This window comes from Scomber japonicus, chromosome 21 (genome assembly GCF_027409825.1).
Source record: "Scomber japonicus isolate fScoJap1 chromosome 21, fScoJap1.pri, whole genome shotgun sequence".
Lineage (NCBI taxonomy): Eukaryota > Metazoa > Chordata > Actinopteri > Scombriformes > Scombridae > Scomber > Scomber japonicus.
In genome coordinates this window covers 27,494,707-27,522,441 of record NC_070598.1, presented here as the reverse complement: position 1 = coordinate 27,522,441, position 27,735 = coordinate 27,494,707, and the positions used below count along the sequence as shown (strand labels likewise).

General features: G+C 43.4%; 1 protein-coding gene across 1 annotated transcript in view; it reads right to left on the bottom strand.

Moving 5' to 3' along the window:
• pde1ca (phosphodiesterase 1C, calmodulin-dependent a) overlaps positions 1–27,735 on the bottom strand; it is a 55,051-nt gene that overhangs the window by 4,174 nt on the left and 23,142 nt on the right. Inside the window, exons 8-14 of the mRNA XM_053342372.1 lie at positions 17,879–18,019; positions 16,382–16,482; positions 15,708–15,836; positions 14,333–14,434; positions 12,806–12,926; positions 8,976–9,057; positions 7,314–7,434 (exon numbers count right to left, since the gene is read on the bottom strand). Of these exons, the coding sequence (XP_053198347.1) occupies positions 7,314–7,434; positions 8,976–9,057; positions 12,806–12,926; positions 14,333–14,434; positions 15,708–15,836; positions 16,382–16,482; positions 17,879–18,019 (797 nt within the window). The remainder of the gene's footprint in view (positions 1–7,313; positions 7,435–8,975; positions 9,058–12,805; positions 12,927–14,332; positions 14,435–15,707; positions 15,837–16,381; positions 16,483–17,878; positions 18,020–27,735) is intronic.

The window sequence follows — 27,735 nt, the reverse complement described above, 5'->3', positions numbered from 1 at the left end:
CGCCCCCCCTATTTATTAAAACTAATTATTGTGGCTCAAAGGAAAAGACATAGGCATTGTAATTATGGAGGTTCACCGCAAGAGGGAGTTTGCGATTTTTGGTCGCTCCCATCCAGTGGAAGTCAATACATGATTGTGTTGTTCCAATGAAGCTAAGAGACGAGTGCATGATTTACAATGCTTCTATATGTCTTTGCAGGTAAAGCCACAAAACTCACATATGTAACTATGAATTAGTGTCTCTTAGGGTCAGTGTAAGGAAAGGTGGCCATTTATTCCTTTGTTGTGGTGTCAATGTTTAGTTTAAAACCTGAAGAGTTCGGTTTAGACCTGCTCTATGTGTAAAGTGCCTTGAGATAACTTTGTTGTGATTTGGTGCTATACAAATAAAGATTGTTTGATTGATTGATTGAGTTATAGTTGTTAGTCATACCGTGCTGGCAGCTAAGCTAACCGCTAACATGCTGAGAGGACCCCGCAGTAGTATGTATATTGTTTTGTTTGTTTGTATTATAAACCTGTAAACAATGTAGCCAATAGGCAGAAGCCACAATACTTTTCACTTTTTCATATAATTCTATTGTTTGTGCCACAGTTTTGTATTTGTGTATCAGAGTGTGTCTTAATGCAAGTTTGAGTAAGTTATAAAGTAAATACACGATTGTGTTGTTCCAATGAAGCTAAGAGAGCATGATTTACAATGCTGTTATATGTCTGTGTTTGCAAAAACAAGTTAAACAACATAGAACTCCAAGCGCACTGTGGCTCATTCAAGTGTGCTACATACTGAAACCACACCCCAACTGAGCAACCTCTGGAACTTAACACTTAACACACATTGTACTGAACTCCCTCTAAAAACATTGTCGTCGTCGTCCTCTTCTGCTTATCTGGGGTCGGGTCGCAGGGGTAGCAGCCTAAGCCTAAGCAGGGAAGCCCAGACTTCCCTCTCCCCAGCCACTTCGTCCAGCTCTTCGCGGGGGACCCCAAGGCATTCCCAGACATAGTCTCTCCAGCGTGTCCTGGGTCTTCCCCAGGGTCTCCTACTGGTGGGACGTGCCCTGAACACCTCACCAGGGAAGCATCCGGGAGGCATCCTAATTAGATACCCGAGCCACCTCATCTGGCTCCTCTCGACGCGGAGGAGCAGCGGGTCTACTCCGAGCTCCCTCCAGATAACTGAGCTTCTCACCCTATCTCTGAGGGAGAGCCCAGCCACCCTACAGAGGAAGCTCATTTCGGCCGCTTGTACCCGCAATCTTGTTCTTTCGGTCACTACCCAAAGCTCATGACCATAGGTGAGGGTAGGAACGAAGATCGACTGGTAAATCGAGAGCTTTGCCTTTCAGCTCAGCTCTCTCTCTCCCGCACCGATCTGCCTGTCGACCTCACGCGCCATCCTTCCCTCACTCATGAACAAGACCCCAAGGTACTTGAACCCCTCGGGCAGGATCTCGTCCCCGACCCGGAGAGTGAACTCCACCCTTTTCCGGTTGAGGACCATGGACTCGGATTTGGAGGCGCTGATTCTCATCCCGGCCGCTTCATACTCGGCTGCGAACTGATCCAGCGAGAGTTGGAGGTCACGGTATGATGAAGCCAACAGGACCATATCATCCGCAAAAAGCAGTGACCCAATCCTGAGGTCACCAAACCGGACCCCCTCAACGCCCTGGCTGCGCCTAGAAATCCTGTCCATAAAAATTATGAACAGGATTGGTGACAAAGGGGCAGCCCTGGCGGAGTCCAAGCCTCACTGGAAACAAGTCTTATTACCGGCAATGCGGACCAAGCTCTGACACCGGTCATACAGGGAACGGACGGCTCTTATCAAGGGGTCCGGTACCCCATATTCCCGGAGAACCCCCCACAGGACTCCGCGGGGGACACAGTCCACAAACACATGCGGACTGGTTGGGCAAACTCCCATGCACCCTCAAGGATCCTGCAGAGGGTGTAGAGCTGGTCCCCAGTTCCACGGGGAAACCATGGAACTGCTCCTCCTGAATCCGAGGTTCGACTATCCGACGGACCCTCCTCTCCAGCACCCCCAAATAGACCTTACCAGGGAGGCTGAGGAGTGTGATTCCCATGTAGTTGGAACACACCCTCCGGTCCCCCTTCTTAAAAAGAGGGACCACCACCCCAGTCTGCCAATCCAGAGGCACTGCCCCCGATGTCCACGCGATGCTGCAGAGTCATGTCAACCATGACAGCCCCACAACATCCAGGGCCTTGAGGAACTCGGGGCGGATCTCATCCACCCCCGGGGCCCTCCCACCGAGGAGCTTTTTGACCACCTCAGCAACCTCCACCCCAGAGATAGGAGAGCCCACACCAGAGTCCCCAGTCCGTGTCGGTGGGATTGAGGAGCTTCCACCGATCCACAACGTCCCGAGTCGAGGTCAGCAGTGCACCGTCCCCACCGTATACATGTTGACGGCACACTGCCTCCCCCTCCTGAGACGCCGGATGGTGGTCCAGAATCTCTTCGAAGCCGTCCGGAAGTCTTTTTCCATGGCCTCGCCGAACTCCTCCCATGTCCAGGTTTTTGCCTCAGCGACCGCCGCAGCTGCACTCCGCTTGGCTTGCCGGTACCTGCCTGCTGCCTCAGGAGTCCCACAGGCCAAAAAGGCCCTATAGGACTCCTTCTTCAGCTTGACAGAATCCCTCACCGCCGGTGTCCACCAGCTCCGGTCGGCCGCCTTAACAATGGAGGCACGGAACATGGCCCACTCGGACTCAATGTCCCCCGCCTCCCCCGGTACGTGGTCGAAGCTCTCTCGGAGGTGGGAGTTGAAACTCTCTCTGACAGGAGACTCTGCCAGACGTTCCCAGCAGACCCTCACAATACGTTTGGGTCTGCCAGGTCTGACCGGCATCCTCCCCCACCATCGTAGCCAGCTCACCACCAGGTGGTGATCAGTTGACAGCTCCGCCACTCTCTTCACCCGAGTGTCCAAGACATGCGGCTGCAAGTCCGACGACACGACTCCAAAGTCAATCATCGAACTGCGGCCTAGGATGTCCTGGTGCCAAGTGCACATATGGACACCCTTATGCTTGAACATGGTGTTCGTTATGGTTATCTGTGATGAGCACAGAAGTCCAATAACGGAACACCACGCGGGTTCAGATCGGGGGGGCCTCCCAATCACAACCTTCCAGTTCTCACTGTCGCCGGCAACATGGCCATTGAAGTCCCCCAGCAGAACGAGGGAATCCCCAGGGGGAGTGTTTTCCAGCACCCCCTCCAAGGAGTCCAAAAAGGGTGGATACTCTGAGCTGCTGTTTGGACCATAGGCACAAACAACAGTCAGGATCCGTCCCCCCATCTGAAGGCGGAGGGAGGCTACCCTCTCATCTACCGGGGTAAACTCCAACATACAGGCACCAAGCCGGGGGGCAATAAGTATTGCCATCCCCGCCCGGCGCCTCTCACCAGAGTGGACAAGAGTCCAACCCCTCTCGAGAAGACTGGTTCCAGAGCCCTTGCTGTGCGCCGAGGTGAGGCTGACTATATCTAGCCGGAATTTCCCAACCTCGCGCACCAGCTCTGGCACATAAAATACATACAACAGCTAAAGACATGCACGTAGGCTACATACACACTCATGACACATCCAACGACAGATTAAAGCAAATAAAAAACAGAACAAACAGAACCCCAAGTTATTGCACACTTCCCAGTCCTCAGCATACAGATCTATTTAAAATTTTGTTGGTTGGAAGTGGATACGAAAGAGTATTTAAAACGGTTCAGTTTGCATTTTGGGGTTCTGTACCTTCTGCCAGAAGGCAAGAGCTTGTATTGTGTTTGAAGGATGTGGGACAGGTCCGACAAGACCCTCCGTGCCTGCCTGAGTACAGACTGCTCATAGTTGGACTGAAGGGAGAGCTTTTCAGTCCTCCCCATCACCTTCATAGCAGTCTGTACCAGGCGCTGTAACTTAGATTTGGACTGTGTGTCGAGATTGCCGAACCACGCCGTCATCCCAAACCTGATGACACTCTCCACCACTGCCTGATAAAATAAAAACATGATGTTCTGGCTGACACCAAACACCCTCAGTCTGCGTAAAATACAGCCTTTGCCGTAAACGGGAACATACAGTACATAGTCTACATGATCACTCCAGCTGAAGAGGTTATCCAGGTGGATGCTCAGATACCTGTAAGCTGTGACCTGTTTGATCTCCTCCCTGTGTATGGACAGTGAAGTATGATCCCTCACCGACCGAGGGTCAAACACCATCTCCATCTAAATACGCAATATTTTGCATGCCTTAAATTCTGTGTTTAGTATGACAATTTGTCAACTACAATAGATGATCAAACCACATGACCAGAAGCAGTCACAAGTCTGTGTTATTCAAGCTGTCTCAGGGCTGGCAGCATTCTAGAAAATACTGTGTCCTGTCTCTTTGCTAGAATTAGAATGGCTCAGGATCACCATGTGTGAAGTATATTCCCACAAGTCTTTTTCCTGGCTAACCCAAGTGGATTGACAACTTCAAATTTATCCTGATAGAATACCCATTTTAAGATGATTGCCACCTGTGTTTTGTATGACAAATATCATACAAAACATTGACCTCTTCATTATTTGAATAGTTGATGACAGAACAAGATACTTTTCCTAGATCTGCATGTAAAACAGTCACAGATTTCTCATGCACAAAGACCTACTATCAATATCTTCTGAAACTTGAGGGCTGATTCTTACTTTTGTCCATCCCAGTTTCAGTTTCATTAGGCTCAATCCAAGAGGACACATATGGCTCAGAATATATAACTCTAGTATGTACATCAGTTTCATGTTCATGCAAATGATTACTTTACTTTAAACGCCGTCTTACAATTGCTGAATGGGCAATATACTAACTCATGCTCACTCAAATGTACCCTGAGGTGTGCAAAAAGATCTCTTAGATCTATCCATTGCTTTGTACAATTAACATCATCACAAGCCATGAGCTTTTATGGCAGTGAACTTTTTGCCCCATCATATTTGTGCTAATAACTGGCAACCCAGTTAATGCATGTTAGTGTGCATGTAACGCCAAGCATTTCTTAAGTGATGGTCATGAGAATCCATCACTGTGTTTGCTTTTATGCAACACTGTCATGGTGACGCCTGTCGGTGCAGCGGCTTCTCAAACTCCCGAAGAGCACTTATGGACATTAAGGATGGCTTCGTAATAAGTGTTAAACCTGCACTCAAGTCTATGCTTGGTAGACTGCGACTACTGAGGACAGCGGACTGGCGCAGCACAGTGCAGCAGCTTGAGAGAAAGAGGAAGCGGTGTGCTCGAAAGCAGAACAGGGGTAAGCTAACAGCTAACAGGATACCGATCCCATCACTCTTTCTGGCCAACGTCCGATCCCTAGACAACAAGATGAACTTAATTCATCTGAGGAGATGAGGAACTGTGCAGTGCTCTGCTTTACGGAAACCTGGCTTAATGACAACATGCCGGACTCAGCGTTCCCGTTGGACGGACAGCGTCTCTTCCGAGCAGACTGCAACCATCTGTCGGGTAAGACTTGCGGGGGTGTGCTTTCATCAACAAAAGCTGGTGTACAAACTGTACTTTGGTGAGGAACCATCGTTTCTGATGGTCTGACTGTTAAGTGCCGGCCACACTATTTGCCCTGCGAGTTTACAGTGGTGTTCTTCATAGTTGTTTACATCGCTTCGGATGCTAATGCTAGCGAGGCTAGGAAGGAGCTCTATTATACCATCAGTTCGCTCCAAAACAAGCACCCTGAGGCTTTCTATGTGGTTGTGGGGGACTTCAACCACGTAGAACTGATGGACATTTTACCTAAGTTTTACCAACATGTCATCATACCGACACGGGGAAATAACACTCTGGACCGTGTGCACTAACAAGCAGGGTGCATACAGAGCTGTCCCCACCCTCACCTCGGCCTCCGACCATATCTCCATCATGATGGTCCCTGCCTACCATCCCCGGGTAAAACCCAGCAGACCAACACAGAGAGCTGTCACAGTGTGGCCCAGGGATGCAGACTCTGTGCTGCAGGACTGCTTTCAATGCACGAACTGGCAGGTCTTTAGACAAGCAGCTGAAAAGGAGGGAGAAGTGGATTTAGAGAATATACTTCTGCTGTCCTTGGCTACATCTTAAAGTGTGTTGATGATGTCACCACCTCAAAGTCTGTCACCATCTACCCAAACCAGAAACGTTGACTAAATGCGGAGGTCAGGTCTCTGGTGAAAGCTAGGGATGCAGCATTCAGGTTTGGCGACACAGAGCCACTCAGAGCAGCCAGGTAGGACCTGACTGCGGGCATAAAGAGGGCTAAAGAGGCACATGCCCAGAAAATACAGGGCCACTCCTCAACCAACAACCTTAGGGACATGTGGAAGGGTAATAAGTGCATCACCGATTACAGCACCAAAGGTGCACAATGCCCCAGGGACCACTCTCTGCCTGATTGCCCACAAATTATATGCCTGCTTTGAGGACTCCAACACCTCTGCCCACTCCAGCACCAGAATCACCACGACATCAGGAGAAGTGCCCTTCAGTGTGACCTCAGCAGAAGTGAAGGGAACCCTGCAAAGGATTAATCCTCGAAAAGCTGCTGGTCCAGATAACATACCTGGGCGGGTACTAAAGGGATGCGCGCATCAGCTCTCTGAGGTGCTGACAGACATGTACAACACTTCACTATCACAGGCTGCTGTTCCAATCTGTCTGAAGACGGCCACCATCATCCCTGTCCCCAAAAGCTCAACAGTGATAGGCCTGAATGACTATCGGCCGGTTGCCCTCACACCGACAGTCATGAAGTGTGTTTCTGTGTGTTGACAAAATGGCAGAGAGTGTATGTTTGTGACAAACAGTATGACGTAAGCAGCTGTGAGCATAGCAATGCACGTACAGTTTAGGCTATATGTCAATGAATAAATGTTACAGCACCACCAAATCAAGTTCCCAGGTCTTGCTTGCCACCTGTTGATTTAAGTGAAGGGGCTGGGCCTCTCCCCTGTTTTGCTTAGTGCCCCCACCCCACTGTTATTGGGCTGATGGTGACTTGTAGGACATTTTGCCCTAATGTATTCATAACGTTTGAACATGTCACAACAGCTATAATTTAATTCACACATTTAATGCACCAGAACATATTTTATCACATCACATGAAAACAGATGATCCTAGACCTTCAATCGGACTGATTTAAATCAGAATGAAAAAAAGCATGCATGTAACTGCAGTTCATATTATTATCATCTAACAATGACATAACAACAGAAGGATTAGTAGTCCTGTGTGTGTCACCTAGAACGTCTGAAGCCAGCCAATCCAGAGCGAGATGCATCCTCAATCAGCGGTGTTACAATATTCTCAATCATTTCCGTCAACACAGTGAATGTTGGCTCAACAATGAAGTCAATGAATCCTGCAGGAAACAGTAATCCAATCAGATTAACTCTAGCTTTGTACCAGAAACATATTAGATTCAGGCAACACTGGAGGCCTGTACTACGAAGCTGGATTAACATACCCAGGATATCTCTCCGTTACCTGGGTTGACTTACCCAGACATTCGCAATCCTGATAAGCGGTACTACGAAGCTGGATATCAACTCGGTAATTGAACCCAGGGTTTTCCAATCTGGATCACTGCGCGCTCATATAAAGGGGAGGTGTTTGCAGCATCTGACCAATCGCAAACATGGAGAAACCCTGCAGAGCAGACTACTTTACCATGGAGGAGCAGACAATTATTATTCAACAATATGAAGAATTCAATCACATCATCCAGGCCAAAAGCAACACTGATGCTGCAGCAAAAGCCAGGAATGAGTGCTGGCAGAAAATAGCTGACTCTGTTTATGCGTAAATTCGTGAGATTATACAATATTAATAAATTAGACAATATAAACGGACAGCACTCTGATCACACAATGTCACTTTATTACAGCACAGACGTTTCGGGCAGAGCGCTTCCTCAGTGCCCTTCCTTTCATAGAGACATTAAATTAGTTTAATATTCAACATTCAAAATACAAACCTATTATGCGCTTCAACCATTTGAGTGAATGATGTCAAACCAACTGTATAACATACAGACTAATATCCCTCATGTGCCTCAAGGATTATTTTACAAATATCTTTTCGTCAATTTTTTACAATTACAATAAATAAATACAGTTATTATGCTCCCTGACCTTTTGATCTCAGGATGTCAAACCAACTGTATAACATACAGAATAATATCTCTCATGTGCCTCAAGGATTATTTTCTTTAAATATATATTTTGGTCAATTAAAAAATTGCATCTATCCCTAAAAGCTCTTTCTCTCCTAAGCGCTCCTCTCGCGATCCACGCACCAATGTTGACAGGATCTGTTAAGAATGGGCAGGTCATTTTCTAAGAGAACTGATTGGTCAGGAGGTGGTGCTTTTGTACTCATTGATCTCTTATCCAGAACATAACCTGCTCCGGAGCAGGTTAGCCGTTCAGCATAAGTTACCATGGTGATTTCCCCCGGTAAGAAGTGAACCAGCGTCGTAGTACGGAAAACCCAGAGTTAACCCTGAAGTTATCTCGATAAGACAAAATCCAGCTTCGTAGTACAGGCCTTGGTTGTTTGAGAAGAGAGCAAAACAATTGAAGACATGCCATCAACATGCACCATCATTCCAAGTTTTGTTTTTAATGTCAGTGATGTAAACAATTCAACATGATACAGTGTGGATAAACAGACTATATTAATCCTAGGATAATTATAAATTCTTTTATAAATCCTATAATCCTTTTTAATTATGTATTTTATTACCTTTCAGTTGTTTTAATGAAATACTTATTTGTTGGAGCACTTCCCAACCATTGGCTTAACAATGATCTAACAATTGCTACAATAATTGTTAAATATGAAACAAATGGATGTGTGTTGAATATGATGTCTAAAGTAAGTTGTGTTTTTGTACCTTACCGATCTGGGACTGAGCCACCATGGTGGATTTGCGGTCACAGAGAGGAGAGAAAGGTAGACCCAACTCTGCTTCTTTATCACCCTGAAAACAAATTCATCATCACACAGTGCTGTCTGAAGTTATTTGTCTAGTTTTAAACTTCTACAGTAGTACAAATAGGGTCTTTACTCATAAATCAATGCACTGAAAGTTTGTAAGTACACCAGGAGTCACTGAAGATAAACAGCTGAGGTGGTGTTTAGATATACCTCATCGTGCAAATGACGGTAGGTCGAAATTACGCCAAACCATCGCTTTAACTCTACACATGCCCTCATGCCTCTATGTAGCTATTTTTTTTCTCCCGCTTTCTCAGTGTAGAATTATGGAGGCTTCAGTGGAAACAGTTTAGCAGACATCACCTCTCTCTGTTAATGTTGCCAGCAACAAACCACTCATCCGCAGAGCTAAGCCAATTAGCAGAGAAGTTAGAGTGTGGCCTGATGATGCATCAACACAACTACAAGACTGTTTTGAGAGCACTGATTGGAGCCTTTTTGTTGATACAGACCTTGATCAGTACACTTCATCGGTACTATCATACATCAAACTTTTGTACCGAAAATGTCACCACTGCTAAGAAAATCTGTCAGTTTCCTAACCAGAAACCTTGGCTGAACAACAAAGTTAGGAACCTGCTAAGAATTAGAGATGCTGCTTACAGAGCCAACGACACTACAGCTTATAGCCTAACAAGGAGAAATCATAAACATGGCATTAAGGAAGCAAAAAACAGCTACAGACTCAGGATTGAGGAAAATTTCACCAATAACGATTCCAGACGTATGTGGCAGGGCGCACGGGTCATGACAGACTACAAAAAAAATTACAATCATACTGAAAGCAGCAACTCCTCATTAGCAGAGGACCTTAACAGGTTCTTTGCCCACTTTAATGCAGATAACAACACCAGGGTAATGGACTGGCTGCCACCAGATCATCAGGAAATCATTCTGGACTCAAATGAGGACTCAAGGCAGAGGAAAGCTATTGCGCCACTGACCAAAAAAACCCCGGTCTGAAGTCACTGGTGCATACAATGCGTTTACACTCTGCCTGTTACACATACAGGAACAGGCAGCGGGACACAAACATACAAACAAATAGAAATAAAATTATTAAATCAACATATTAAAAAATACATGTTATTTTATTTAGTCATAATATTTATCAGATGTAATTAATTGTAAAAATAACAGCCTCAATGAGAAAGGGCCTTCCACTACAGTTTGTGTTTGTTTGTGGGGGGATCAGCACCTTGGAGAGTGCTGCTGCAGACAGTCCTAACAACTGTATGAGGGGTTGAAATGTTTAAAACAGGTTTTGAACAATTTTTAACACATATTCTTGAGATGACATGGATCAGTTTTCCATACAATTAAAACCATGCTGAGTTTACCTGTTATTCCATGACTGAACAAAACTATTTGAAAGAGAACTAAAACTGTAATTAAAAGATAATAAATCAATGCGCCACAGTATCTGTGTGGTGCACAGCTGTATGCACGGTGACCTGATGGTGGGAGACGCAAAAATAAGCAGCACAGAGCAAGTTGTTCGTGTTTTTGTGGAGAATGAGTCTCAGAACCAGGTCTGCTCCTGCAGGAAAGCTGCTCCGCTGCCACGTAGTGATTTTATCAAGAAAGAAAAGCATCTGAACATCTGTGGTTAAAACTTCTGTATTAATCTTTTAATGAATGCGGGTGATTCTTACAGAGTCAGTTATCTACAGCTGTTTATACTGTAGGACTAATATGTTGATAAGTCTGCAGCCTCTGAGATGCTGCACAGAGCACAGTGCCATTATGCACAGCCAATCACTGTTTATGAAATCAGCTGATGAAACCAGGCTGCTACAGTATAACCACACACACCTCTACACTCATCAGACTGGTCAGTTATAACTCTTATCAGCAAAAAGTAACTCATGTTTTATACTTGAAACACGTTGTTTGACAAATGCACCAATATAATAGCAATCTGCCAAAATGACAGCGCTCCTGGCTTTTAAAGGGAATGGGAGATATGACACACTGATTGGTTTACCGTGTGTTACGCCCAAAACACACCTGTGATTAATGAGGGGACTTAAGTCCTTTTAACCCTTTTAGACCCTTTTAGATGTGCTCGGGCGCATTGACCATTTTTCCGCCAGTAAAATAGCAAAAGTGGATTTACAGTAGAATAAAATTGAACCTTCAACAGCCTTCAACAGTCCCTCACACCATGCTCCTCAATTGTGTATCCGACTTCATCCAGCCTCCTCCTCCTCTCACTGAGAGGCAAGGGCATGTACCTATCTGACCTCCTCTACCCCTATATATATACTCCCATGTGGAGTCTGAGGTCTTCAGGTACTGGCCAGCTCTCCATCCCCCACACCAACCTGCCAATGTGTGGGGACAGAGCCGTCTCTGTGGCAGTCCCCACACTGCCACTGGCTGTGGATCAATTGGAAGATTGGCAGTTTGATTCCCGGTTCCCCCAGTCCACATGCCGATATGTCCTTGGGCAAGATACTTAACCCTAAAGTGCTCCTGTTGCCGTGTCAATCTTGTATGAATGTGTGTGAATGGTTAGTCTTCTCCTGACGAGCAGGTTAGCACCCTGTGTGGTAGCTCCTGCCATCAGTGTATGAATGTGTGTGAATGGGTGAATGTGACATGTAGTGTAAAAGCACTTTGAGTGATCATAAAGACTAGAAAACCACTATGTAAGTACAGTCCATTTACTATTTACTCTGGAACTCTCTCCAGGCATAAATCTGCAACCCACACCTGTGTACACTTTAAAAAACTTCTCAGTTTAACTATTATTTCTCAGTTTTTGTTACTATTATTTCTCAGTAGAGACAAGTCTATTTAAACAGGTGTTTCACTGCTGCATTAACTCGGGAGCTGAGAGTGTCAGAGCTCAGGCCAGAAAACATAGTCAGTGTGCGTCATGCTGCTGTCCTGTGCTTACATCACCTTACACTGATTCATTTTAAAAGAGGCAATGACCAATGGGGCAACTCCAACACCTGGTCAAGCGACCAATGGTTTAACTTCAATCACTCAGCTAATCAGTCAGTCAAGGACAACCATGGTAATACGGCTGATTCGTGGTCTGTCCAGCCAAAAACATACAGTATATATCAAAACTTAAATAAGATGTTGTTTATTAGCCAGAGCTGTTTAAATGTAATAAGGTCACACAAAAAGGAACGTGATGCTGAATTGCATTTTAAAAACTTGACAAGACATAATAATCTATTTGTCACAGAAATCCAGCATTGATATGTAACTGTAGATGTTTTGTTTATGGTTAAATGCTTCTATACCTCTGCAATATTCATCATGAAAAGCTAAAGAATTTAAAGGACAGGTTCACAATGTTCAAGTCTGTCAAAAATGTTTTGCTGTAATCATTCCTCCTGTTCATACTGACATACTGTTAGAGGTCCACAGTTCTCCTTCTGTGCAAACATTATTTAAAAGTTTATCTGAAGCTTATATGAAGTTACTGTTGTCCAGATGAGTCAGTTAAGTAGTTATCTTTCAATATTACAGTCTTGTTTGTGCCAAGGTTCCCCTTTCTATTACTATACTTCCATTGCAGCTTAACAGGGAAACACAGAGCGAATTTAATTCTAAAAAGATATGTGGCAAACTTAAAGTTGGCTGACTGGTGAAAGGTGTTAATAGATAATAGAAAACCTAAATATGTTCAAACAAAGTTTGATTGATAATGCTATGCTACTCTACTGGCCCCAGCCGAGTAAAGTGGATGGTGTGTCTCTGGCCCCTACCTGTCTGAAGAACTCTTCGAGCAGGGATGTGGTCCAGCGATGGTGGAGGTCCCAGTGTTTGGCTGGGTGGCTGATGTCAGCGGTGTGCAGCAGCAGAGATAAGGCCTTTGGTTTGTCAATCCTACAAATAAAGTCCAATCAGTCACTGCTGAGCTGCTGTCAGCAGCAGAAAAGAGTAGACACCTGATGGTGTATTTTACAGTAGAGATATGATTCTTTATAATAATGATAATAATGTATTTCATTATTGAAATGACACAGAACTTCAGGGCACAGACAATTTTCACTCAGCTTGTGGAAAAAGTCAGTTAAACTCAAAGCAGGCTGTATTGAGCTAAAATAACATCACTGCATTGTCATTCACTTGTTAAATCATAAAACAATTGGTAACCTAGTAAATACATAATAATTACTAATTTGTCAAACATTGAAATGAAATTGCAACCAATTCATGCAAGATCATTTGGAATGTTCATATAATTACCTGGTAATTCGTCGACTACTAAAGTGAAACTGGAACCATTCTGTGTGAAATAAGTCTGAAACTGTAATAGAAATCTAACAACTTACTGTAGCAAGTACAATACATTTACTGTATAAGTTACAGTCGGTTAGTGGAAAATAGTGAAAGTGGAAAATAATATTCATTAATAATACTTTTATTTTGACACAGGCATTGCATTCTTGTCCCTAATGAAAATGTGTAACATTTTCTAAAATGGGGCACAAGGGTTAATGGAAATTAATTTATAAATAAGAGCTGCTCCAATTTGCAGGCCATGCTTTGGTAATTATTATGGCCTCTACAAATTATTAGAAAACGGTTGTCGAAAAAACTGAAATTGTGACATAAGCGCTCATGATCATGTTGTTACGACACCACACCAACATCTCTATATGTCTACTACTATCTCACAAGCCTTGAGTTTTTTGTGTATTTGGCATCAACATTTTCTGCTGTATTCAAATTGAAAGATAAATTATTTTCTTTCATTATTTTCTCTATCTTTTTTTTTAAATATTAATTAATTAAAATGGTTGATTGTTCTATGGGCCTACTTTAATCAAAGTTCAAACTTGAAAGCCTCTTTTCTCTGCAACAAAAATGTTATTCAAGGAAAATCTAAATGCTCTGTCACTCTAGTTATACGTAACACTGTTTAAGTTACGTACAAATTGATTAATTATTCCTACATTTACTTTTTTTAATGGAGGATTTCTGACTCTTTTCACAGTAATTTCAATTTTGTTTTATTAGTGTACAAATTAGAAGTTAAGTTCATTTCAACATTGGGCAAATTACTAAGCAAATATATGTACATTTCCACATTAATAAGTTGCAAATTAATTTCGATAGTTGACCAGTTACTGGGTAAATATGACCTGTAATTCACTAGGCTACTAAACATTTTATTTGATATTTAAACCCAACTTTGCCACATGATTTAATATTGTTAGTTTCCCCACAGAGATATTAAGATGTGTGAAGGACATAACACAGACTTAAAATTGAAAGTCACTACTTACACTTCAGACTGCTGCAGGAGGCTCTTCATAGCTTTGATTTGTTGGAAGTGGCAGGACATGTCAGTGGCCATCACCATCTCCACTACCAAAGTGCGCAGTTCTCTAAAAGAGAAAGTGAAAGATAAGTAAGATAACTATGGGATAGATTACCACGATCACTTCAGTGGGAATTAAAATATCATAATTGATTTTTTTAACTGTTCTAGTGCAAAACTGTCCCAATACTGCAAACAAATGATATGACATTCCTATCAGCATCAGCTGACCACATGTGCCTGGTGGCTGTTACTTAAAATTACCCCAAATCTCTGAAATAAAATTAAAGCTTATCATGTTATGGGTTGAAACAAGAACACATTGTAAAAGGACAGCAGCTGTGGGAGCTTACGGTGTGTGGACATTGAAGTTACCTAGTGGTGGTTTTGTGTATTACTTTTGAGATTAAGTTTAGTCCTTTGAGCTTGCAGTAGTGTTTGCAGTTTGTTCAGTGTTTGCCGGACAGCAGATGAGAGAGCATTCTGAATCTCCATTTCTTTCTGCTAAGCCATGGAATATATATGCTTGTTTCTCTTGTAATTTATGTAAATGGTTACCTAATAATTAAAACTTTCTAGTTGTTAAAAGGCTAAAGCTAAATCGTACCCAGCCTATCAACCACATACTAGTTTTTGCCAGGCGCATGGAATTTGTGTAATTTATATTGTGTTGCTCTAATGAATTTTTTTTTTTAATTTCTGTCTCATATAAGTCATGTTGTGATTATATTTAAACTATGTGATTGTAACATCTACATTTTCTGTATTTTAAGTTTTACAGCTTTACCCATGTGTCAATAAAAAACCTCAACTTTACATCAGCTTTGTGTTCACTGGGAAGACTCCAAACTAGTCAGTCAGTTACACATAGGGAGGGCAGAATAAACTGTTTTATAAACGAGTGGAGGATAATCTCATTTTACTGTGAGGTTAGGCAAGGCTAAAGCTAAATAATGTTTATTCATCCTATTTATTTATAATATTATATGGGGGGCAAAACTCCAGTCCAGAAAGTCGCAGCAATTCACCTAATAAACTGTTTGCTGTGGCTGCTGCTGTTGCTTATCACTATAGGAATTAGTGTGTTTCGGGCACAAGGGTGCATGGCTTTAAAGTATCATACAGTGAGTAATCGTGGTAGTTGAAGTAATGTTATTGAACTAAATATTGATCAAATATTTTGAGAAGTTCTGGGTCATGTATTGGTCCCCACATTGGTCTTCTGCAGGTGGATTTCCAGTCTGAAATCCTCTCACAGCCTGTCCACACCTTTCGTCATCTGGTCTTCATTTGTTCTATAGCCAGTGAAAATATAAAATGTGGAGACTGTCTCCTCTCACCTCCAGTCATCTTTGGAAAGATTTAAAAGGATGTTCATTTCATCATCGTCTTGTAGGAGGCGATAGGCAGCACTGACATGGTGGTTCTCCAGAACAGCTCGGTCATTGTACAACATGGCTGTGTCTGACCTGCAAATGCCACACAGCTGCAATCATCATGGTGTTCATCTATTTAAAAGATTCCAACCAGACATGTTTTATGACCATCTAACACTACGTGGAATAATAACTGTATGCAAGCCGTATAGTGAGATTAACAGTGAGAAAAGAAACTTTCCCTATTTAACAGATGTTAAAACATATTGTGTAGTGTCATAGTCTGTGTATACAGTACATCAATTTGAAGAAGAAACAACATGTTTAAATGGCAGGGGACTTTAAAAGTATTTTTTTGTTGAAAACATAAATAATATTTAAAAATAATAATGCATTCATGAGCAGTGACGCAGCAACATTGTGAAAAATATCAGATATCCTCTAGTTTATTGTTAATAGAGTTTAATGTCTTCATTAATGTACAGATAATTGAGGAAAAATGTTGCAGCTCTTTAATAATTACCCTCCACATGTCTATTTTATCATCATTGAAGCTTATTCTAAGATGTTCTCAATATCCTCAACAATTGCAATCATTTGAATGACACTTGGTCTGCTTTTATGCTGGTGGAAATTACCTGGTCTGAATATGGAAGTTATTGGTGGTCCCTGTATGTTCATAGTCATGGATGGCAGCTGCAAAAATGATGGCAAATATCTCCAACTCAGTTAGCCAGTGCTAAAAGAGAATTAGACATTTTGTGCAAGAAAACACAAAATACAAAAACAGGTAAAACTTTAGGAGAAAAAGCATGATTACACCATGGGTGGAGTCTGTTGAAATCTCACATATGTAGCCAACAACGCCTCAATTCTTAAGGCTACGTTCACACTGCAGTTAAAAGTTACCCGAATCCGATTTGTTCGCTCAAATGTGACCCATATCTGATTTGTTTCTGACAATGTGAACAGCACAAGTCACATTGAATCTGACATTTCCAAATCTGATTCAGGCCACATTCAAATGTGGTACTGAATCTGATCGGATTTTTTTGAAAGTGACCTCAATCTGAACAGTCAGGTCACATTTAATGTGACTTTGACGTTATTCTGGAGCAACACACAGCTAATGCTCCGCATAAAGACATCATTATATATTTAAAAATAATCCTTGAAGCGAGAGATATTGTATGTTATACAGTTGGTTTGACGTCATTCACTCAAATAGTTGAAGTGCATAATAGGTCTGTGCTGCTGAATTTACGCATTAACAGAGTCAGCTATTTTCTGCCAGCATTCCTTCCTGGCTTTTGCTGTGGCAACAGTGTTGCTTTTGGCCTGGATGATGTGTTTGAATTCTTCATATTTATGAAGAATAATTGTCCGCTCCTCCATGGTAAAGTAGTCTGCTCTGCAGGGTTTCTCCATGTTTGCGATTGGTCAGACGCTGCAAAAACCTCCCCTTTATGTGAGGGCTCAGTGATCAAGATTGGAAAACCCTGGGTTCAATTACCGGGTTGATAACCAGTTTCATAGTACCGCTTATCAGGATTGCGAATGTCTGGGTAAGTCAACCCAGGTAACGGAGAGATATCCCGGGTATGTTAGTCCAGCTTTGTAGTACAGGAGTATATACTGGCTTGATACAGTTGGGTGCAGCTGAGAGTCCAGTCTCAGCTGCACCCAACTGTATCAAGCCAGTATATACTCCTGTTGTCCTCTCACTCTTTGCCATATTGTCATTTGTATTTGCTTCATCTACATGCATTTGCTACACCTTCCAGCACTGATTCACGGACTGATTCGCTGGTTTCAACCCTACTTGCTTTTGCCCTCTTCTCCTCATGTCTTCCCTCTGTATTCCATCCTACAATATTTCATTTTAATAAAATGGAAAGATGAACATTATCTCTATTGTTTTTGACAAAAAAAAAAATTGGCTACGGTGTGGAGTGTGACTAATCACATTTTCTAAACTAAGAACTGTTAAATGCCTCTTAAATGATTATAAAACTTGTAGGATTATTTGAGAACATTTGCATTCTTTCAGTTGTGAAAATGGCATGATATCAGATAAGTCTCTAATTCTGTGATGTGCACACACTTTACATTGGTATTAATCCAACATGCCTTACCACCATGCCAGTCTTGAGGAGAAGGTAGTGGATGGTCTGTGTGACATCAGCAGCATGCATCAGGTTGTGGTAGGGGTTCTTGTATTTGCTGTAGCCTACCTCCAATGACTCCACAAATGATATAAGAGCAGAAACAGGGACCTGCCAAAGATGCAACACAACACAGAAACATGAGAAATACTTCAACAATAATGAAAGATAAATTGGTTGCACCACCATGAAAGATACCCCAAGTTATTACAATTTGAATTGTACTTCTGAGACCTTTTCTGAACCTTTTTCAAGTGAGACCTAGAATGTTGTCTGAAGTCTCAACAATACCTCCATGGAATGAATGACTGTGTAGTTCAATCTCAATCTCTATTCAATCTCTTTTATAATTTGACTTCATTACAATTTATGAGTGATAGATGATTAACATGTTTCCCTCATGACATGTAGCATACAGTATTGTAACAGTATTGTCATTTAACACGGTTCATGATCACATATCTAAGAACAAAGAGACTGAAGTTTTCAGAATTCTAATCTTATATTCAATCTAAATTTCTCACAATTGGAACTAAATGTTGGAAATTGCCCCAATCTGCATGACTGGAAGAAGATTTTTCTACAAAGGACTTGATGATGAAGATGGTGAAGATGGGCCACTGCTAACGGCCACTCAGCTCCAGTTGGGGTCATCCTTTTGCTCCTCTGTAGCGCAGGTACCAGACTATCCAATAACTGAAAGCACACCTCTCCCTCCAGCAGAACCACCAACTCTCATACCAATTTTCCCTCCCGCAAGTGGTCTTGCTGTATTTTATGTCAGGTTTAAAATGCCACCCTGTTACTTGAAGTAATTTTGTTTCCTTTTAAGTTTTTTAATCACTAGTCCTCCTCATTTATTCTGCATCGTAATCCATAAACCACTTATACCGGTTTCTAGATCTCGAACCTAACTCAATCTGTTCAAGAGCTTACACATCCTAACGGTCATAAGCATGATATGTCCCACTGTGAGTCCTCTGACAAGTCTGAGGCGGACTTACCATTAGGCAAACACAGGTAATTGCTTGGGGCCTCGAGATTTCCAGGGGCCCCCAAACGTCTCATAAAAACTGATTAATAAAGGTTTCTTCGATTTAAAGCTTAATCTATCATGATCGTTTTGACTGCTCCCCCCTCCCTTCTCATGCAATGGACTATTCCATGCTACTGTGCATGTGCAAGCTTGATTCAGGAAGATGGTACCAAAACAAACTTGTTGGAGGAGTTTTGAGAGGTTTTGAGTTGAGAAAAATGAAGTGGAGTTATCTCAGTGGAGCGGAGAAGAGGAGAAGGTGAGAGGAAAGTAATCCGTTTTTATCAAAACTACAAAAGGTGTCAACCTTTTTCACAGTGACACCGAATCTAGGTACTCGACAAGCCCAGGGTTGGGGAGTATGTAACGGATTACATGTAACAGCGTTACGTATTTAAAATACAAAATACGAGTAACAACGGAGAAATTAACCCGGCTACTATTAAACTCTTAAGCCAACAGCGCCCCCCATGAATTAAAAACGTCTCAGGGCAGTTAAACAAGCACGAATATAGTCATATGACACCGTGACTCGCGGAATAAACCGTAAAACAAAAATCCAAACAAACTTCCCATTGTAAATTTACAACAGCAAATTATATCATACCTCCGCTGTGTTTATGGTTAAAAGTTGTGTCTGGTCGCTTAATATTCCCAGTAACAGCCACTCCGACGTCTCTGGATAATTTTGAGTCGATTCAAGCTTGTTTCAATTTATTTACATGGCATGGGGGATGAATTGCAGACAGCCTGCCTCGTTGTCCTCAATGCCAACACACGGTCTTTGTCTCCATCTAGTGGTTGAACTGTACTATTGTGACAGATTTAACCAACTGCACTACTTTCTGGAGGGCTTGAGCCTCCTGCTGGAGCCCAATTTTTTCTTCATTCATCAATATTTAAGAATAAAAAATTTAATTTTAATTTCCCTAATTTCTGAGCTGTGGAAATAAATAAATAAATAAATACAGGCTGACTCTTGGATGCCATTTTTCTTGAAATAGTATCTGTTGCAGGACAAAACGTACCACATTTGTGTTTTGTGTATTTGCATAACTTTTTCTCTGAAGACAGGAATAAGATCGTTCTCTAAAGCAAGTGTTAACTAAAATCAGTGTCCCATATAAACACATTCAACTAGACGACTTTGAAGTAAACTAAAGTATTTAGAATACATTACTTGAGTAATTTTCTCAAATTCACACTTTTTAGTTGATTCAAAATCTTTGGTGATAAATATTATTCACTGGATACATTTTAGTGTGATAATTTTAAGTCTGTCATGTATAGACATGACTTGAAAGAAAAAAGAAAACAAACAAAAAAAAACAAATATGACCTGATGGTACAAGAGGAGAGGAAAGAAAAAGTGGAAGAACACAAAGGAGAAAGAATTAGAAAAGTGAGATGAAGAAAACATCACAAAGAAAAAATGGAGAGAAAGAAAAAGAGAAAAGGGAGAAGGACAGAAAGACAAAAGGTAAATTTGATAAAATGATACTGTTAAAATGTTTGTTCTCGTAATTGACCTTGTTATCTTTTGTGGTGTCTTCTTTTTTTAGTAACACAAGATACAACAACATCCAGGCTGAACCTACTTGCTGCTGCCCACATTGAAGACCTTGTGTTGAGGTGAGAATAAAACTTTTATCCATGAAGTACGAGAATGTGGAGGGCCCCCAAATGACTAAATATGGGTCAAGCCTCCCTTTTATGGATTGTCACTGCCAAAACCTTAGTTTACTCACAAGTGATTGGCTAGGTTAATAGGAGGGCTGATGCCCTCTTGTGGCTAAACAGGGTATGTCTTACCCCATGTCTACACAACACTACTAACTGAGCACTTTATGAGGAACACCTGTCTAATCTAATGCAATCCCAAAACATCAGCTCTGCTATAAATTCTACATTTATAAGGATCATACATTTCCAGTTTTTGTGGACACTGTTGAAAAGGTGATAATTCTTTGTTTATGTTTATTATTGAGATTGTGTTGGATGGTGGTGTACTGGAGTGAATTACTGTACACTGAGAAGTGGAGGACAACATATTATTGGAACTATATAATTCAGAAACCAATCTGAGTAAACCTATCACAAAGTCATAGTTTCAAAGTGAAAAACTACCTAATAGTTTTTTTATCATATAGTTTTGCCTTACCACTGTGATAAAGGAACTTTTGCATGGGGATAAAGGGGAAAATTCCATTTGATATCGAAAGCAGCATATATCAATGTATGTTGTAAGAAATGCCTGAAGTGAAGAACTGGTGGTTGAAATTTCAGAAGATACAGGGAATGAGAGTCTGATGAGCGTGGATTCTTGTACACAGGCTTCATCCCTCAAACAGCAGTTGTACAGAATATTGTGTGGCAACATAGCTGAGCCTATGCATTGCACATGATCTTGAACGCACCCCGATGGCCTGTTAGCCTATCCCAGAGCAGAGGCCCGTATTTAGGACGGCTCTCTCTCTTGCTCTCCAGCTGCTACATCACTTCCGGGTATGAGGTTGGTCTTCCTCTCCGCTACAGCATGTGTGCTGCTGCACGTGTTGCTCTGTGTTACTCATGAGCTCTCCTTTGGTGTGGTAAGTGTCCCCTCTCTCTGCATGGTGGTGTTTGTGTTCAGGCAGCTAATGCTAGTGTGGTCATAGGAAATGCTGATGTCTGGATCTGTTGCGCTCCTCCTCCTGCCTGTATGAGTGTGTGTGTGTGCACCTCCATTTCTGCTAAAGGTATGTTTGTCTCTCCCGCAACCGTATCATTTTCAGTTTAATTGAGTAGTGCTAACATTATGTTTTGATCAGGTGGAACCACAGATCGGACTGCTGCTGCTTTGTCTCGGCTCTTTTTGCCAGCTCGCCTTTCGCTTTGCCTGCTTGCTGTTGCTCTGTCTGCTTGGCTGCTGCTCTGCTGTGTTGCCTGCTAGGGTGGCGTTTTGACTGCGGCCTTCTCTCAACGGACAATTAAGCTGGTGGCTCTCCACAATAAGACTCTCACTGCAGTCTGGTTGCCACAGCAGCTTTGCATTGCATAGCCACGCATGCTTGGGCTAAGTGACGTTGTGCTGAGCCCCTGACCTTGTGGCCATCTAGTGGCGACTTTTGGTATTGCTCTCATTTTCCCTTCTCCATGGGCTACAGCTAAAAGCTAGAAGCTAGCAGCCTAGAAGCCTAGCAGCCTGCAGTGAGCAGTGTTTTCCTTTACATTCAGCCTTGGAGTAGATTTGTCCGTAAGTATTGTTGTAAAAGTGATTTTGAACATGTTTACAATGTCAGTGTTTTATGTATATTCATGTATTGCATGTAAGTAAATTCTGTTCTGTACTGTTCAGTTTTACAGAAACAACATCAGTAAAAAACCATACAACTGAAGACGGTTTGGCTGAGTTTTTGTTCGCTATCTGTCTAACCTTGTCCATACGCGAGAGTGAGGACAGAATAGTAAAAGGACATCCACACAGCGGGCTAAAACACAGGAATCAAACACTGAGCAGCTACGTCATGGAGAAAAAAGATGACGCGGATAAGACGCAGCAAGACTTGGAGGTCAGGTCAGAAGCCTCTAGCTCTAAGTCATCAAGCAGATCTTCAGCCAGCGCAGCAGCGACCAGGGCAAGGGCCAAAGCTGAAGCGGCTCGCGTACAGGTCTCATACGCCGAAAAGGAGGCTGCGGTGATGAGAGAAAAAGCCAGAGTGCAAGCAGAGCAACAGAAAATGTTGGCCGACACAGCACAACGCAAAGCAGATTTAGAAGCCAGTCTGTATGTGCTGCAGACAGAGAAGAGTGCCACCGTAGCCTTAGCTGAAGCAGCGGTCTACGAAGCGGCAGCAGAGGACCAAGTCGATCCTCTTGAAGATTTAGCCCAAGTTGCTATGGAACGCACAAGTGAGTATGTTCAGGCTCACTCAGCAACACAAAGCATTCAACGTGAGCCAACCTTGCAGCAAACACCTGTCACACCCTACAATGAAGAACAAAAGGCAGATTACGCTGTTCCATCAGTTAAGTCAGAGAGTCCTCTCTTCAAGCTGAGAATCAAAGACGAAGCTGGCAATGACAAACAAAGAGGACATTTTTCACAACAGCCGCCTCCCTTCAAGTCTCCTGCAGCTAGCTTACACAATCATCCAGGTGAAGCGCCACAAATGACAGATATGGCCAAATACTTAGTCAGGAGAGAGATGGTGAGTTCTGGGCTGTTGAAATTTGATGATCGCCCAGAAAACTACTGGGCTTGGAAATCTTCCTTCCAAGATGTAATGATAAGTCTTGACCTATCAGCTAGAGAAGAGCTTGACCTATTGATCAAGTGGCTTGGTCCACAGTCCGCTTCGCAAGCAACGAGGATCAGATCTGCTCATGTCCACAACCCTGCAGTAGGTGTTCGGACGATTTGGCGGCGATTGGAGGACACGTATGGCTCTCCTGAGGTCATTGAACACGCCCTCCTACAAAAACTGGAGAATTTTCCAAGAATCACTAACAAAGACAGCCAACACCTCAGAGAATTAGGAGACTTACTTGTAGAGGTAGATTCAGCAAAGGCAGGCGGCCACTTACCTGGTTTAGCTTATCTTGACACTTCACGAGGAGTCAATCCTATCATAGAAAAGCTTCCATATGGCCTACAAGAACGCTGGGTTATGCAAGGCTCCAAATACAAAGAAGAATATGGGGTTTCCTTTCCTCCCTTCAGTTTCTTTGTAGATTTCATCTGCCACCAAGCAAAGATCAGGAATGATCCAAGTTTTGCCTTTTCTACACCCAGTAGCTTCAGCTATTCTAAGACAGAGAAGCCTATGAGGTACAACAGTCAGAGAGCTGTCTCAGTGAGGAAAACTGAAGTGTCTTACCTTCCTTCAGCTTGCCAGGAAAACACATCTGGAAAAACAACAGAGGAACCTCATGAACGGTGTCCATTACATAACAAACCCCATCCTCTAGCAAAGTGTCGTGGATTTCGAGGCAAACATCTAGATGAAAGGAGAGCTTACCTTAAGGAAAAGTCGATTTGTTTCCGGTGCTGCGCATCCACAAAACACATGGCTAAGGACTGCAAGATCGCTGTAAAGTGCAGAGAATGCAACAGTGACAGACACATTTCTGCATTGCACCCAGGTCCCGCTCCTTGGTCTCAGGAGGCTCAAGAGATGGAGCAAGAGCATGGCGGGGAGCCAGAAAATGATTCACTTCTTCAAGTCACGTCAAAGTGCACAGAGATCTGTGGTGACGCTCCTGGTCCAAAATCATGTTCCAAAATCTGTTTAGTCCATGTGTATCCTGCTAATCACCCAGACAAGGTTCAGAGAATGTACGCAGTTTTGGATGACCAAAGTAATCGGTCGCTAGTCAAATCTGACTTCTTCAACCTCTTTGGTATCAATGGAGTTCCATCCTGCTACACCCTGAAGACCTGCTCAGGCATAATGGAGACAGCAGGGAGAAAGGCTAACAATTTTGTTGTTGCATCACTTGACGGAAAAATCCAGGTAGCACTCCCTTCTCTTCTTGAGTGTAATATGATCCCGGATGACAGATCCGAAATTCCTACCCCTGACATCGCTCAGTACTTTCCACATCTTGCACCTGTTGCTGACAAAATCCCACCAGCCGACTCCAGTGCTCCCATTCTGCTGTTGCTAGGACGAGATGTTCTGAGTGTTCATAAAGTGCGAGAGCAGCGCAATGGCCCACATGATACCCCATATGCACAGCGCCTGGATCTAGGATGGGTGATTGTTGGCGAGGTGTGCTTGGGAGGAGCTCACAAGCAAACAAACGTGAACGTCTACAGAACAAATGTGTTACAAAATGGACGCACCTCATTTCTAGTGCCATGTACAGGATCGATCCGTGTGAAGGAGAAATACAGCAGTCCCACACAGCAACTTCTTCTCAGCTCAGCTGAAGGAGACGAAGTCACCAAAACAGACAACCTGGGAGACACTGTTTTTCAAAAAAGTCCACATGATGATAGACCTGCACCATCAGTTGAAGACACAATCTTCCTTGAAATCATGGACAGAGAGGTCTACATCGATGAAGATAACCACTGGGTGGCACCACTGCCTTTCCGAACGCCACAGCGGTTTCTTCCTACCAACAGAGACCAAGCTCTGAAGCGTCTCACCAACCTGCGACACACGTTGCAGAGGAAGACAGAAATGAGAGAACAATTCATTGACTTCATGAAGAGAACATTTGAAAACGATCAAGCAGAAGCAGCCCCACCTCTGACACCTGGTGAGGAGGCCTGGTATCTCCCCATTTTCGGAGTTTATCACCCCCAGAAACCGGGTAAGATTCGGGTTGTCTTCGACTCAAGTGCTCAGTGCGAAGGGATTTCGCTGAACGATGCACTTCTGAGCGGACCAGATCTCAATAATATGCTGATTGGTGTTTTGCTGCGCTTTCGTCGGGAGCAGGTAGCTATCTCCGTCGACATTGAGCAAATGTTCTACTGTTTTCGGGTCAGGGAGGACCACAGAAATTATCTCAGGTTCCTTTGGTTCCAAGATAATGACATCAACAAAGACGTTGCTGAGTTCCGCATGAAGGTGCACGTTTTTGGTAATAGCCCTTCACCGGCCGTAGCCATTTACGGGCTGAGACGAGCAGCTGAACTCGGCGAAGAGGAACACGGCTCAGACGCGAAGCAGTTCATTTTTCGACATTTTTATGTGGACGATGGACTCGCTTCTGTGCCTAGCGAAGAGGAAGCCATCGACCTCTTGAAAAACACAAGAAGCATGATGGCGGAGTCAAATATCAGGCTTCATAAAATAGCCTCCAACCGTCCACAGGTCATGAATGCATTCCCATCAGAGGAGAGAGCCAATGACCTCAAGAACTTAGATCTGAGTGCTGATCCTCTGCCTCTTCAGAGAAGCCTTGGAGTAAGTTGGAACTTACAGACTGACAGCTTCATGTTTCAAGTGGCACCGCATGGCAAGCCTTTCACAAGGAGAGGAATTCTTTCTGTTGTCAACAGTCTGTACGATCCCCTTGGGTTTGTTGCCCCTGTGGTGATTCAAGGGAAATCATTATACAGGGAACTTACCTTGGAGCAGCAAGCATGGGACGAACCTCTACCAGCAGACAGGGAAGTGCAGTGGAGGAATTGGACTGACTCACTCAGCGAACTTGAACATCTCCAGATACTCAGAAGCTATGTTCCAGTGTCATTGTCTTGCACTCAGAAGAGAGAGATATGTATCTTTTCAGATGCATCTACTATGGCTATAGCAGCGGTCGCATACCTCAGAGTCATAGACACTGATGGCCAGTGCCATGTCGGCTTCATCATGGGCAAGGCGAAGCTAGCTCCATCTTCTGCTCATACAGTTCCACGCTTGGAACTATGTGCAGCCGTCTTAGCTGTCGAACTGGCTGACCTGATTACAGAGGAGAGCGACATGGATCTACACAAAGTCACATTCTACACAGATAGTAGAATCGTCCTGGGATACATTCACAACATCACTCGCCGATTCTATGTGTATGTGGCGAACCGAGTGACCAGGATAAGAAAGTCTTCAACACCAGACCAGTGGCATCATGTCAGTACTGATCAAAATCCAGCAGATCAAGGAACAAGGTGCATTCAGGCAGCTCACCTGCAGCACAGCATTTGGCTCTCAGGCCCTGACTTGCTAAAACAGGCTGATTTGGAGGTGTGCGAGCCAACAGAATCCTTTGACCTTGTGGAACCATCGTTGGATACAGAGATTCGCCCTCAGGTCATATCTCTTGTCACCAATGTTGCAGAACAGATGTTAGGGTCGCATAGGTTTGAACGTTTCTCAAGTTGGAAATCCCTTGTAAGAGCAATAAAAACGCTCATTCACATTGCAAAGTCATTCTCTAAGACTTCTCATACAGGAAAGTGCGCAGGCTGGCACTGCTGCAACAGTCTGCACGCCACAGACCTCTCACAAGCAAAAACAGTGATCATTCAGTGTGTACAGCGTGAAGTCTACAAAGCGGAGTTTGAAAGTCTCTCAAAGGAGAAAGAGGTTCATTCTCAAAGTCCTCTTAACAAACTCGACCCCTTTATTGACCAGGAGAGGTTGCTGAGAGGTGGAGGTCGTTTACAGTCAGCTGATCTCTCAGAAGCAGAGAAACATCCCCTGATAATCCCAGCCGGTCACCATGCTGCTGTACTGCTAGTCAGGCATTACCATGACCAGGTCGCGCATCAAGGCCGCCAGTTCACCGAAGGGGCCCTACGTACGGCAGGACTGTGGATTGTTGGAGCTAAGAGGCTCATTGCCAGCGTGGTGCATAAGTGCGTCACCTGTAGGAAGCTGAGAGGGCGGATGGAAGTACAAAAAATGGCTAACTTGCCTGCAGACAGAGTCGTCGTAGACCCACCTTTCACACACGTCGGCCTGGATGTGTTTGGGCCGTGGAACATCACATACCGCCGAACAAGAGGCCACAGTCCTGAAAGTAAAAGATGGGCCGTAATGTTTACTTGCCTAAGCACCAGAGCAGTGCATTTGGAAGTTGTGGAGTCAATGTCGACCTCCAGCTTTATTAATGCCTTGCGTCGGTTCTTGTCAATCAGAGGACCAGTGAAACACCTCCGGTCAGACCAAGGCACAAATTTCGTTGGGGCCTGCAAAGAGCTTAAGATCAACGTCAACGACCCAGAAGTCAAAGAGTACTTTCAGGATCAAGGCTGTACATGGACGTTCAACACACCGCATTCATCTCACATGGGCGGTGTGTGGGAACGTATGATTGGTGTTGTGCGACGCATACTTGATGGTCTGCTGTTGAA